We start from the raw sequence: 15,524 nt of genomic DNA on the forward strand, positions 1-15,524 counted from the left end.
TTTCTACACAACGATAGTTCATTTCAGAGCGCCTACAGCTACTGCTGTACCTGTTCTGGTTCATTTTACTGAACTCATTGATAGGCGAGAGGCGACCGGTTCGGCACTTTCCGACTCTAATGGGTGTGTCAGGGTTAAGAAGAAGTTAAGAAGTTTTTAAAAACTTTTTTTTCGGGTTAGGTTGGCATCGGTTAGCATTTAAAAGCGATTTTAAACTTCTTTGAAATCCAGCTAACACTAAAAATACAAATATATCTTGTACATTTACATATAAAAATTTACGTATGTTGCATTCATCAAGCAAGTGCATTTAGTTAAAATTGAAAAATAGAAAAAAAAAACTTTGAAATAATCTCGATATCGAACTTAAATAAAATTAAAAAGAAAAAAGATAAAAGTAAGATACAAAAAACACAAACTTTAAAAATGGTCATCTTGTGTTTGAGAACTACTGGATTTATTATATAAACGAGAATGAAGTGGAGTAGAAGAAGCGGTTAGATGAGACGTGAACGTGAAACATGACCACACAGAATGAGTAAACGAGCTGGCAAATTATCACTTAAAGTAAAACAATTAAGGCATTTAGCTTTCTCCTGTCTCATTCCTTATTTACCCGCGCACAGGAAAATTTAGCCGTCAAACATCTGTAAATAGATCATTAATAATAATAATAATAATATAATGGGATAAAATTGTCAGGAAGGAGCGTGAATCGTATGAATTTCTCCAATCTCAAAGCGCTGAACAGCATTGCTGCCACAGGAGACAAAAAAAACCCACAAAAATGATGCCTCCCACTCTGGTACACTGGGGCTTCAATGTATCTGAATAAGGCACATCGACAACACAGCCCTTTTTATTCGACACCATTCATTACGCTCTCCCTTACTCTGGGTTAATGGTATTAGTAGCAATGAAGACAGCACTACACGGTTGTGTGCGTGTCAATGGTGCAAACCGAACTAGGTGCGAATCGGAATGAGAAACAGCGTTAAACACAATTTTTAGGCTGCCATATTTTCGCCTCACGATTTTCGATAAAAACACTTTTCTCGCACTTGAAAACCTTTCATATTAAATCCGCAGATAATTTAAAGAACATTCAACGCCCCCACTGATTTCTGATCCTTAATTTTGCACCCATTCTATGGAAATAAATCCCGTTCCGCCCGGATTTATTCATTGTCCTGCCAGTAAATTAGATTTTGGTCGCCATCTTTCCCTTCGTGGTTGCTTTTCTTCCAAACGATTTCACTTTTTTTTCATCTCATGGACTTCACTCATTGAAATAAACGAAAATAATCATTAGTCCCTTCATTTATCAACACTTTACACGAAACATTTCAATTGATACTTCGCCTCAACAAAAAGTACGCGACGAACTATTGACACCGCGGGAGAGATGCGACCGCTTTCAAACGCTGCACGATTGGAACTCCAGGTCGGATAGTAGGGGAGAGTGGGGTAACGAAGGCCATGGGGAAACGTGGGCCACTTCAAATATCTCAGCTGTGTGTGGAGATAAAAATCCCAATCCAACTGTCATCATCGTCGCTTTGCGTAAGCATGTTTTTCTATATGTTGTTGACTTATGTATGTATCATATGCTTCTTTTATGAAACTAGCCTAGAAAAATGTACTTACATAATTAAACAAGCACTCGCAAAATTGCATCCGTGGGAGACCTAAAGTATAAAAAAAAAATATGCTCATACGCTTATGATCTTGGTTTTGTCATGTTCTTTCACGTGGAAAAGGAATTTTTGATGGAACATAAATAGGTCACACAAACGCAACCAATTTCCAAATCATTGCTTGTGGGGAATCGTGGGCCACATTTTGTGGGGTATCTTGGGCCACCTATATTTTGGTGTTTTTGTACACGTTCAGAACTTAAAATACGTTATTACTATTTGTAAAGTCTTCTTATGCCAAATGAAGAATTATGAAAAATGTTTTGTCCATCTTTTCTATTGCGATAGAGACGAACAAAAATCCTATATATGGAATTTTTCCGAAACGTTCGCGAGCCAGGTTTTAGGATCTTTTCGATCATACACAACTCTCTTTTTAGTTTCCTCACCTGAAATCGCTTTAAAATAACTAAATGAATTATGAAATTTCAGCTTTGGGTCAATAAATAAACTTTGCAAGTTATCTAGTCAATTTGGATTTGGTGGCCCACGTTTCCCCACAATTTTTCAAAATTCAAAAAAAAAACTTTTTTTTAAAACAGTCTAAACTCGAGAAATTCACGTATTTAAAAAATAGCAAAAAATGCCTTATGATACCTCAAACATGAAGAAAAACTTTCCATTTATTTTTTTCATTTTATCTTTTCCAATAAAGAAGTTATGAAACAAAGAAAAAAAGTGGCCCAAGATACCCCACTCTCCCCTACTTTTTACAGGCAACAAAATGCTGTCAAAATTTTGAATGTACGATTACTAGTAAACGAGCTATTAGCAGTGTCCCATTTCTAAAAGAACTAAGCTTTACTTATTAGTGAGAAACATACTGAATCTTAAGTATGCCAAAAAATTGTCTCTACACTGAAGTTTAAAGTGTCTTAGTCTTTCAATTTTCCTCAGATCACAGTCAAATTTTTTGAGATTGTTACTTTCAGTTTCATATTTTTTTTTTACAAATGTTGAATTAGAACACAATCATAACGTCATTTTTCGCCAACCATATAAAAGCATTTACAATGCATACTTAGAAAACCTTTTAATTATTTAATTGGTTGATCATGAATGATGTGAAATGGAAATTCAAAATGAGAAATTATTCTTTGATTAATAAAAATGAACAAAAATTAAAAAAAATTATATCATTATCTACAACATCAATCAACCTGCTGAGTGAAGGATTATGCTTGCTTAATGAACGGTTCTATGAAATGAGAAGTGATTATAATTGAATCATGAATTACCTTTGATGAGTCTCGAACCGAGGATCCCGCAGCAGCCTTTATCTTTCCTTGCGCCTTTACCATTTCGACCGCTCTTGATCCTGATAAGGTAGGTGAAAAAACCCGTACTTCAAGTACTGTTCGGGATTTAAAGCTTCATAAAAGCTTAATATAAGCATTAACAGGAAGTTTTAATGCTACAGTCTCAATGCTGGTTAACTTTATATAGTATATCGTGTGCATATCGTGCATTCATTAGGGCTAATTTTTTTTATTGCTTCTATGCATTAAAAATGCTAACATGAAACTAAAAAGAATTATGAATGATTATATATTGCTAATTTGCATTAGAAATGTTGATTTAATGCTGATTCAGGGTTATGGCTTAATGCTCATGGTTACTTGGGTAGTCTTTAACTTCCGGTTTGATTTTTTTTTTATTTGACGTTTACGTCTCTATTATAAAAACCGTTTACATGCAATCAAAATCAACCATTGAAGTCAATAAATAATAAAATTACTGAATAAGTGGATCGCAAGCTTTCTTTTACAAAAAAAAAATTAGGATAACAGAGCTATTTATCACATAAACTGGTAAAAGTTTTTTAAGAAAATTGTTAAAATCAGCTCAAACTTCGCAACAATTAGAGATACATTATGGGGTTTTCAAAACTATAAATTTAGAAAAAATTGGTTGAGAAACTTTTGGCTTTAAGCAAGGAATGTCAAATTGACACTCAAGGTCTGATAAGGGAGTTATTTTTCCTGGGCTTTGAGGGTGCGTTTATAAAAAAAAAGTAATGATCAGCTACGGAATGCTCAGAATATACTTCAGTTAGTGTACAAAAATGCTGAAGTTTGAAGCTATACCTTGTTATTACACCACAAAAATATGTATGAAATTGACTTTCTGTTGAAAAAAAAATTATTGCGGAAATCTTAGTTTATATACTCAAAATCCAGTGCAAAGACATTTTTTTTGTGCAAAAAATCTGGAAAAAAAGTTCGAAAAATAGCTACTTTTGAAAATTTGTAAAAAATTCTGTGTTTCGTATTTTGAAAATCTAAAGATGCAAAAATGTGCCAAATTACATCAACTTTTGAATCCTTTTTTCAAAATTTATCTGGTGGGACTTTACAATTTTGACGATTCATTGATTGAAAAGTACGGTTTTAACACCACTTTTTTTTTTTTTTAATTTTTGTGCTCATGATCTTGAAAAAAATTCATAAAAAATATATACTTATGAGCAACATAAAGCTTCTAACTTCAGTATTTTTGGACACTTAGTGATTTTTTTTTTTAGAATTCCGTACATGATTTACAGTCTTTTTTCGGAAGCATGTTTTTCGATTTTTTTTCTTAAACTTTGAATTACGGAAAACTGAAGTATTGTAACATAGCATTGGGTGACTACACAAAGTACAGCTTAATCATCAAAACAAACATAAGATGCCAAAACGAGTATCTGGATTCAATATTCGTTTCAAGTGTTGGTTTTAAACATAAGTGTAGTACAATAATGCACACCGCGACAAGTCAATGTAATCATAATGGGGATGATCTGAATCAGCAAAATAAACTTTTCAGGTGCAGAGAACTCATACGACCCAGGGCGCTGTATTCAGATAGGAAGAGGAAGGGATATTTATAAGGGAAATCCTTCTCGGAAAATAGGACTGAAAAAGTTTAGTAAAAGCATTACATTTTTAAAAAGAAACGATCTCACCAAATCCATTAAATGGTATTGATGGTTTAGGCCGGCCTGTCTCCCAATCCTTCCTGATTGGAGTCAACTGGAACGGGTTGCAACCAAATATTTTCAAAATATCTGTCGCCTAAAAGCAACGCGCATCGCAGCAATCTTAAAAAGAACAGCATTTTTTCATCCATCGCGGAATTTTCCCTTTTTCTCTTGCTGTGACCTAATAATAATTGGGCTGCGCCACGGCATTGCTGTATTTTTTTTTTCAAATTATTTAGTTGTCTTTTAAAACAATTTTTCCTGACTTCACCAGCAGTCGACCACTGAGCACATTTCTATATCGAAAAGTACGCTTGAAAATCATTCGATAAATTTGGCACTCCTTAAGCGAAAATCAGATCACACCGATAGCCATTTTTCTTTTCTTTTAAGCACTATTTTTTGAATCGCAATTAATTTATCCCGGGAAACTGCTTTCCAAACTTTACCGATCATTTCACTTTACAATAACGTTATCCTTCCTAATCTTTATGCATAATTTCACGATTTTTGGCTATTTACACTATTATTTTGATAAATTTTCACGGAGCACGAAAAAATTACGTCAGATGTCCAAAATTCATGGCCAACTTCTTTATGTATCATGCCAACTCACGGAAAACTGAAGTATTGTAGGTGAATAATGTATGAAAAACATATTTGAATTTTAATACGGGGTTTTTTTGAGAAACAAGAGAGATATATTGGTTGTTGTCAGGAGTGTTGAATTGACAATCCTAGGACTATAAAGGGTAAACATTTCAAAGATGGATGAGGGTTAAGAAAAACCCGTAAGATCTTCTAAAAGTTAGGTGAAATTATAGCTGCATCCTTCTTGCACTAATGCAAATCTATCACCCAAACTCGGCAGCACTTCCATTGTCTATTTTCTGAGGAGTGATTCAAAGCCTACTTAGTATTTGTCAAATAATCGGTTAACAAACTTTATGTTACTCCAAGATCATGATGCAGCATTGAATAAAACTTTTAAAGCCCAGCAGCCGCTAACGCTGCTCAGTGCTCACCCTTAAGACATTTTACGAGCATTCATTTGTCAACCGTGGCGTTAATTTGACTGTTTTGGTTTTCACGAGCAGCCTAAGTTGTTTCTCTCCTCTTGTCGTGTCAAGCAGCAACACTCTTCCTTTGCTTCCCTCGTTCGTTTGAACCAGAAGGTGTTTTATTCATATTTAACTGATTCCGACCGCCAAGCGAGCGTGTCATGTTATGATAATTAATCAGCTGATTGTGTATGACACATGGCTGGACTACAAATTGTGTGCGGTGCCAGTTCAGCAAAGTTGCTGGTAAGCAGTCGACCGGAGGCTTAATGAGCTACCTTATGGGTTGTTGATGTGGCTTTAGTTGGTGACTTTGATAGGGAAATAATAAAGGCGAAACTTGCTAAAGCAAGAGTGAAGGGTTTTGATGGGGTCTTACCGCTATTTTTGTTATCATTGAATGTGTTAGATAAATAATAATCTGTTTGGAATAGATAAGATAAATTCCAATTATATTAGATTAAGCAAGTGTGACAAATAAGCAGACCCAGGCGATAAATCAACACACGTGTTATGAGGATTTTATAAGATAAAGTAAAGTAAACAAATGTTGTACACACTCAAATATTGTTTAAATTAGTTCAATATTAAATTGTGTTATTTTTAAGAACTACAATCATATGATCTTTTAAAAAGGCTTTTGAGTCAAACTATCATATACGTTGTGATTTACACGTCCCTGCAACACAATTTCCGAATTTTTATACTAACGTTACGGGATTTTCTTGAAATAAAAGGTGAAAATAAAGCTTTCCAATTAAGATTAAGTGCTAAACACAGTTTGACAACATTTTTGAAATTTAATAAAACAACTAGAAGCTCAGTTTGAGAATGGAGAAACTTTATTGAAAATTAAGCAACAATCAGTTTCTGGTTGACGACATGCCCGACCAAAGGAGCAACATGAACTGATCCTGGATTAGCAGCGACATACTTGGTAGCAACGACTGGAGCACCATGAGCAACATAATTGTTGTATCCATGTCCATAACCATATCCGGCCCATGGAAGTCCCCACGGATTGACCTTAGCAACGTTGGCCTGAACGACTGTTGGCTTTGCTCCGTACCATCCGTTTCCGTTGACCCAAGCGTTGTCATAGACGGAGTTCACTGCTGGCCAGGATCCATGAACGGAAGAGTAAGGATACGAAACCAGACCCTTGGTGTTCCATTCATTCCATCCATTGTTCCATCCGTTGTTCCAAGAGTTCCATCCCAGCGATTGGACTGGCCACGAGTTCTCGACATATCCGGCTTGAGAGGCAACGGCCAAGCTGGCTACCAGAAATGCGATGAATGCCTATTTGAAGAAAACAAAATACATTGAGTGAATTTGATAAATGCTAAGGTTCAGTTTGAACTTACTTTCATTGTTAAAGTTGATCGATTTTTGGAGATTCGTGCTGTTTTCTATAAGTGCCAAAGACTTTGTATGATGTCAACTGAACTTTGTCGGGCTTTTATATCCTTGTTCATCGATTTAAGTTCTGCCAAAATGAATCAAATAATCCAATCACTTCCTATGGTTGACTTTTGAATGATTGTTAAAAAAGGTGAACAGTAATTACGTTTTCATTGCCTTTTTTGAACAGGTAGCAACTTCAAAAAGCAATAACAAGAGAATGGAACTGGTAGAAATTTCGATCAAAGAACAGAATATAGATGTGCAAGGATATAAAAACCTCGGCCACGATTAGTTGACGTCATACTTAGTCTTCAGTACTTCAAAGCGAACAGTTGCTCCCAAGCTCAATCAACCAAAACAATGAAGGTGAGTACAAGTTGTTAATTCAAACTGTGAGCTTAAACTCATGATTGTACATGTGTACAGGCCTTCATCGCATTCCTGGCAGCCAGCTTGGCCGTTGCCGCTCAAGCCGGATATGTCGAGAACTCCTGGCCAGTCAACTCCTTGGGTTGGAACTCCTGGAACAACGGATGGAACAATGGATGGAATGAATGGAACAACTGGAATACCAAGGGTCTGGTGTCTTATCCTTATTCCTCAGTTCATGGATCATGGCCAGCAGTGAACTCCGTGTATGACAACGCTTGGGTCAACGGAAACGGATGGTATGGAGCGAAGCCAACCGTCGATCAGGCCAATGTTGCCAAGGTCAATCCGTGGGGACTTCCATGGGCCGGATATGGTTATGGACATGGATACAACAATTATGTTGCTCATGGTGCTCCAGTCGTTGCTACCAAGTATGTCGCTGCTAATCCAGGATCAGTTCATGTTGCTCCTTTGGTCGGGCATGCCGTCAACCAGAAACTGATTGTTGCCTAAAATTCAATTTTCTCAATAAACAATCTTTCAGATTGAATTTTATTTTTTTATTGTTTTATCATGATGACAAAATTCGCGATATTCCTTCCTTGAAGTGTTTCTTCCAAATTTGAAGGGCAGTATGCACGTTTAAATTTGGCAATGTTTTATTCTAAATCGGGGAAGCAAATCGAGCAGAACAGATAATGATAACTGGTAAATAACTGGTTCAACACTTAGCGATTATTATGTGAACGCGAAGACTTTTCATCCGTTTCTAATGCCGATCAAGATAAGTCGTCCGAAATTTTATTCTCCGAGGGATTGCAGCGGAAAGAATATGCTTTGCATTTGTAATGGCAATGATCGAAATTCCTCAACTGCCTCACAATTTACAACAATTGTTCCACATTTTACTCTCCCTGAACACTGGTTTCTCTCATTTTAACTCAAACCTTCTCATTTCCCCTAACGAATTGCCACAAATTACCACAAATTCAATCATGAGCTGCACAATTTGTGTGATCATTAACGATGATTCTCCGTTTATCTCAGTCCCCTGATATTCAATCAGTCAGTTCTAGTTCTGAGAATATTCCCCGACGAAACTAAAAGCGAATCAGAAAACAAACGCACAGAGAGTGTTTTTCCAGCTATATATTTTCATCCATTCTGGCTCTCCGCGCCCTTAACTTTATGCAAAATAGTGAGAAATTTTCTCTCGTCTAGGAGCGAGAACTTAACCTGCACGTTAAAAAAGACGATAAATTTGAATCGGAATGCAAAACTTATCGAGAGCAAAATTGAAATTAGGGGAAAGTGTTCCTAAATGCGCATATTGGGTAATATGCGCATACAGCCGATTGACGATATAGCTGGAGATTCATCGTATCTAATAAGTGCAGTTTGAGGGTAATACGCTTTTAACATATGACATGAAAAAATTAAATTTTTATATTAAGTCAGAAAAATTTAAAAATTCAAACAAGATTATTGTCAGTTTTGTTATAATATATTGAACTTTAATTATCGTGCGCACAGAATCTGTGTGTAAAAATTTTAATGGTTTTTCTTTCTTATTCATCTGGAATCCGAAAATTCAACAAATTGAAGCATTTTGCAAAGTTTTAAATGATAAGATATTGGAATAAGAGACAGGTTCTGAATGCCCATATCAAGGCAGGTTAAATGCCTATATCAAGAAAAATAGATTAGTCTTATAATTTTTTTTACTTTTTATCATTTCAACATCAAATCTACGCTCAAATCACGATCTTACAGCGAAAAAAGAAGAACTTCATACTGATCCGATAAAAATACGATATGAACAAAATATTACCATGAAATATGGCCAAATGGCATACCTAACTATGTTTCATGCAAAAGAACTAGTGATGTAAAAAATTTCACAAAAATTTCAGCCTTGACGTATGCTTAGCATCCCTTTCTACCATTTTCAATTAAATAATATCAAAATATTGCAAGTGTTAATGAAATATATTATGTGTATAGCACCAAACCGAATAGCGACAGTAGGACTAGCGACGCTTTTTTACTAGCGGGATTCCTGTCATTCGAAAATTTGTTTTTCTTTTTTTAGTCGAGTAGGCGATTTCAATGTAGTACTCGAACATTGTTTATGTTATGTATGTACATTTTCCTTTGGCTATCAATCGCATGCTTCAAGTCTCCTAGGAAACTCGTGCTGCGTCGTTATTATTTTCAACGTCGCGACGTATGCGACGTGTCGCTAGTAGGCAAAGCTGCTATGATGATTAGCGCTCATATTTTGGATTTTTTCTGCAGGCATAATACATAAAACATAAATATGCGCATTTAGCCCGCCGGTTTCGGAAATCGGCTATTTTGACTTCTTTTTTTTATAAAATTATTTTCACAAAAACTGTAAGAAATTTTAACAGAAAAATTTCTTTAACGTATAAAAAACAGATGTCCGCTCATGTGTATATAGTTTTCAGACTCCTATCTATTGGAATATGGGAGAAAATGAGTGCTTTCCTTAATATGCGCATATAGCCCGCCTCTCCCCTATATGTGCTAGTAGAGTGTTCTTGCGGATGAAAATCTCTCCACGGGTGTTTTGATTCCCTGCTAAGGATTCAATTATTTTGTTGAATTCAATATATTTTCAGCATTTCTTGTTATCTGAATGAAAATATTTCCTATCATTCAACAAATTTCAAACTGTTTATGTTTCCATTATCCTCATCTTCTCACATTCATATTAGAATAACTTTAATAATATTTCCGTTCTAAACATCTTTTTCAATATAAATAAGTTAACTTTAATGCAGATTGTTCGAGTTTGCAAAGAAAACTCAACCGGACATGGAATGGAATGGAAATAAGAAAAGGGATCTAAAGAAGGGTGTTTGTAGAAGTTTTATATGATTGCTTATTTTCTTTTTAGATTTCAATAAATGTTATGAATTGTTTATTTTGTCTCATTGATACTTATTTTAGCTCCCGATCAAATCATTGATCGGAACGGCCACTTAAAAGACAGAAGATCCGGGATAGCTGGAGAAGGAAACAATATGAAAAAAAAATTTAGCTCCCCCTCAACCATCTCACCCCTCTCCCTTTAAGATTTCTTCCAGATCACTTCAAAATGAACAACTTGGTTTTGATTTGCTCTTTGCTGCTTACAGTTTTTTGGGTCTTCTTACGGTATTGCTAAACTATCTTCGAATATTTTTCGATTGTGAGAAGTTCTGGTGCGTTGGGAGGGTTCTTATCCTTGGGCACAATCTTTTTTTTTATTAGTTGTTAACCCAGGTGATAAATGCATTTTACGGATTGCATTCCAAGGCACGGTGAGCCACCGCGTCCCCCAAGGTTTGCTGCTCTGGATCCATGGGTGCATTTGGAAAACTCATGATACAATGCTAAAGAACATTTTACCCCCTACGCCATAAAGTCCACCTGGGGCCACTAACCTTTGTTCCCATCTCAAACTGTTTGACACACTACACTTCAAGTGGGAGGAAATTTCGCGCTAATGCGCTCCAAGGCAATACTCGTTACCGAATCCTCTCTCAGCTAATACCTCATTCTATCACAATTCGATGCGCAGCCCCTCCTCTAACGAGTTGGGACCCGACATATCATCGTATTAAAAAAGGTCCCCATTTAGCGCAACTACTTACTTTGTGGATCTAGTCCAGGACGTCAAGAAACACAAGGCGAGCTTCGACGACACTTTCTCTGTTCGAAAACGTGGGTCAGGAGGCAAGTTTCCTAAGCCACGTGCAGGACTCAGACTTCTCCGAACTCTCTAGTGTTGACTTAAGGCAGCAATCAGCGCATCTACCCAATTTTCAAGTCGGGTGCTTTACTCCCCAAAGCGCAAATCGAGCTGTAGACCGCCCTCATCAGGTCGCACTCGCGGTTCAGGCGCATTACTTCCCGAAACGCGTGTCAAATCCTGACACCTCCAGCATACTGTGCCTCACTGACACCGACATGTAAAACACGTCCCTAAGTGATCGGTCCACCAATGGCCACCACTTTGCGCATCTACTCGTTTTGCGAGTCGGGTCTATACCCACCGAAACGTTAAACGAGTTGACGATCGCTCTCCCTCCGGTCACGTCCGCGTTTCAGGGCCATGACCTCCCGAACGCGTGTTGGACCCTCACCCTCACACCCAAGTACTGGTACCTAAGTACCCGGGTGCACCATTTCTTCCGCGCGGGTTTGGCAGACCCGTCGACGGCCTCTAGTGGGTTAAGTGATAGTTCTCTTGGCCGTACATCTGCAATACGCCGGACTTGCAGACACGTTTCCGCCCTGGACCACGAGGAGGTGGAACTACCAACCCAGAGCAACCTGAATGTTGTTAGCGGCATACCACTCCATGGCCTTTTTTTTATAAAGGTAGGATACCAAATCCAGCCAAAACAGCACAGACAATTCATGATTCTTCAGGAAAGGCAACAAACACTTTTGATGATTTTCTTTTACATAAATTTCCTGGTTGACAGTCCCATCTGTAACGCATATGTCGCTTTACAAGCCTCAGGAGCAGATAAATATTTGCAAACTTTGATAGTTCAATATGCTTGAAAATGTCTGACACCTTTCCCCTTGCACTTGCTGTTAAAAACTCTTGTCCCGGAAGCTGTTTGAAGTCTGCTTTGGCGAAGGTTTCGTCGTACATTACCACGCAATCTAACTTTGTCAACAATGCCGTATACAGCTTCCGAGATTTTGTTTTTGCCGTGAGGTTATGTTTTCATTGCGATTAGCAGCATCACTACCTTCTTATAAGTCGATAGTCCGGATCGTTTATAAGCTTCATGCAGGGTTGTAGACGATATTCCCAACTTATTGGCGACATCTCGAACGGAGAGATTGGGTTTCCCCTTGAAAGTGCCAGTTACTCTTCTGTTCGTCACTGCAGCTTTCACCTAGATTCCGGCTTGCTAGTTGTCGAAATACGTTCCCCGAACACTTTTACTACTTTTGTGACGTTTGATTTCGCCACATTCAACGATTTAGCTTTTTCTGCTTGCGTGTAGTTTGGATTTTCACGAGGCATGTACAAAATTTTGATTCGTAGCTCTTCTTGCTTGGACGCCATTTTGAGAACTAAGAGCTAATGTCAAAAGCCAAATAGAAGCATTATACTACACACTAGACTGAGTTGATTTGGGATCATTTTGGAATTTCTCAAACCCTGGGGTCTTAAAAGCATCGTTTTGGTTCGAAACTCATCCATGCTTTTTTACAGAATTTTGAAGTAACGTTTATATGAACAATTTTGAGCTTTAAGGTTTGTATGGGAAAATTGAATATTTTGAGCTGAAAAATCATCATAATTTTTGTTTCTTCTGTGGAACCGAGCCTGCTAATGATTTTTGTACCAATTTATAAATTTTCCGAAGAAAATTTTCCACTGAACAACTTTGTCGAAGACATTAACTTAGCTATTTTATTGGGCAAAAAAGTTATAAGCTGTTTAACAGGGGTGTCGAATCGTGACGTGTGTGTGTTCGGCTCAAATCTTCCGACGCTTGCCGAATGATTTCCGTTCCAGTGATGTTGATTTGATTAAGGGCATAAAAACGCAATTTTCTAAATTAAAGTTCCCTTTCAGAAACCGTTATCCGCATTTTCTTTCGTTTGCATTTTATCATACTTTTTTCCCGCAGCGTACAAGAATAGATACATATGACCCATTCCAAGCACCCCTGAACTGGAGAACCGATTTTTCATTATCCAAAAATAAATTGCACAGCGTTAAAAAGGTTTAATCTTGAGTGTCATTCGCCATTAAAAGATTTTCAGCGACTTTTTTTTAGAATTGAGTATGTTATCGTTTAAATTCAAAAATTTTAGTAGGAAACTAAACTGAGTTTTGCAATTATTCTTTATTTAAAACATAACTTTGTCGAAAATCTAGCTATGTCAAAAAAAAATGTTTGCAAAATGATGAAGAAAAGTCATCTTTTAAGCATGATGTATGATAAATAACAGTCACGGCAAGTTTACGCTCTAGAATTGTTGATAAAGGTATTTATTTTTATGCGTTAAGCGTCACGAAAATTCTACTCTTTTTCAAATTATGATTTACTGAAATCGCACTTGAAAACAGTTGATTCAAGATTAAATAAATTATCAAACAAATGAAATCCTCATCGATTTTGTAAAAGAATATTTGTGAATCATAAAGCAGGTAGTTATCTGTGATTTGAATTGAAATCTTGCAAAAAGATCAAGTTCTTCTTATATCTATGTTAGAATGAAAAACACCACTAGTATCTTCCATATCTTTCTGACATTATGGTCAAACAAAATAAGTTCCATGAAAAAAAATTAATGAGATATAAAAAATCTTTGAACATGTAAACTTAAAAGACTAACTTTTTATATCAAAAAAATTCATGAGACTTTCGTAGAAAAATAAATCACAAAATTAATAAATTTTTTCTAATAACAAATTGTCCTTAATTGAAATTTCCACCTCAAAGAATGTCACTAGAAAATCCAAATCAAACCCCGTGTTCATAAAAAATCTCCCAAAAGAGACTTTTAACTGAGTTTTGAAATTATATAAATTAAAATATGTACTAGCACAAGGTCTCATGCAAAATTTATGCCATATTATTCTAAGGTAAGGGGTTGCGCAACGCACCCGAAGTTTGTATGGAATTATGTGGGTGGTATTCAGTATGAACAAAAAAAAACAGTTTTTCGTCATTAATTTAGGTCTTTATCAACCAATGTTTCTTGTAATTTGAGTATTTAAAAGCTTTAATAATGACAATATTTCATCTGAAGAATGCATTTCGATTAGAGTTATCATAAACCAGCTATCACGTTCAAAACGAGTATATGAACGTTGATTGACGATCATTCAAGTATTTTTGTAATTGACCCATCAGAAGCTAATTTTTGAAACTAAATATCATTTTTACCAAACCATTGTCAAAATGGGACTTTGAGATAAACTGTTTGTCATAATCAAAATTGGTGTAAAACTTGGCTTTCATGTTCCTTCCAAACCCAATTTCTAATAATTCCATACAAATTTTAGGGTAATTGAGCCATCTATTTCAATGGTCCAATCCCCAAATTTGGCACTGGACTTTGTGCCAGGCCTAGGATCTATTTTAGCTTGCAACTCATAAGATTTTCATAAGTCGGCTGATTGAGGCACTCTAGTGTCCATTAACTAACTTTTAAAAGATCGAAGGATTTTGAAATTGTCATTTATTTTTCCTTTCCTTTGCAATTAAAGATGAAAAAGATTCAGAAACACCTTTCAACGCTTTTACGAATGAATATTTCCTAGTATTAGTTTTTTTTCTAAATAATATTCATATGAACGCACAATAAACTTCGAATAAAATTGATGTGAGCCTTATCTGCTTATATGGGCCTAGGAGATTTAATTCTCCTTATTTTTTTGGGAAAAAGTTAATCGATTTCATCACCAAATAACATTATTTATTGAAGTTTTATGCATTTTAAGTAAATTCAGCATTAATTTTAAGATTATTATTAATACTTTGATTTATTTCATGTAGCTGACCATAAAATTTCGTGACGTCACAACGCTTTGCAAAACCTTGCTTAAAAAAAATGGCGCGTTGTGACGTCACGAAACTGAATCGCTCTAAAATAAATTGAAACCAAAATTTGAAAAAATAAAAAAAAAAGCAATTTGTTGGTTGTAATGAATCGATACTTTCCTGAAATTTTCATAAAATTTGATCGAATAGAAGAGCAGAAAAATGTGGTATTGTAAAAAAAAACTGAAAAGTAGAAAAAGAGGCGTGTTGTGACACCACGATTCCTTTTGCTTATATTTAGTTAACTATTTGATCTATTGGTTTCAAATTGTAGTGAATTAAATTTTGTCCGTAGAAGGTATAATTTTTTCCAAGGTGCGATATGACCTGTAAAACTTACATAAAATTTACAAAAAAAAATTTGGCAAACGTTGTGACGTCACGCTGGAATGGGTCATATAGTAAACAATTAAATTTGTATTTACTGATTTTA

General features: G+C 35.9%; 1 protein-coding gene across 1 annotated transcript; it reads left to right on the forward strand.

The window, feature by feature from the left end:
- Positions 1-7,487: 7,487 nt before the first annotated feature.
- On the forward strand, positions 7,488-8,012 carry LOC129741224 (bifunctional endo-1,4-beta-xylanase XylA-like). The gene is made up of 2 exons (XM_055732938.1): positions 7,488-7,493; positions 7,554-8,012. Exons 1-2 carry the CDS (start codon positions 7,488-7,490, stop codon positions 8,010-8,012), a joined length of 465 nt encoding a protein of 154 aa, XP_055588913.1.
- The last annotated feature ends 7,512 nt before the right edge of the window (positions 8,013-15,524 follow it).

The sequence above is a fragment of the Uranotaenia lowii genome, chromosome 2 (genome assembly GCF_029784155.1).
Source record: "Uranotaenia lowii strain MFRU-FL chromosome 2, ASM2978415v1, whole genome shotgun sequence".
Classification (NCBI taxonomy): Eukaryota; Metazoa; Arthropoda; class Insecta; order Diptera; family Culicidae; genus Uranotaenia; species Uranotaenia lowii.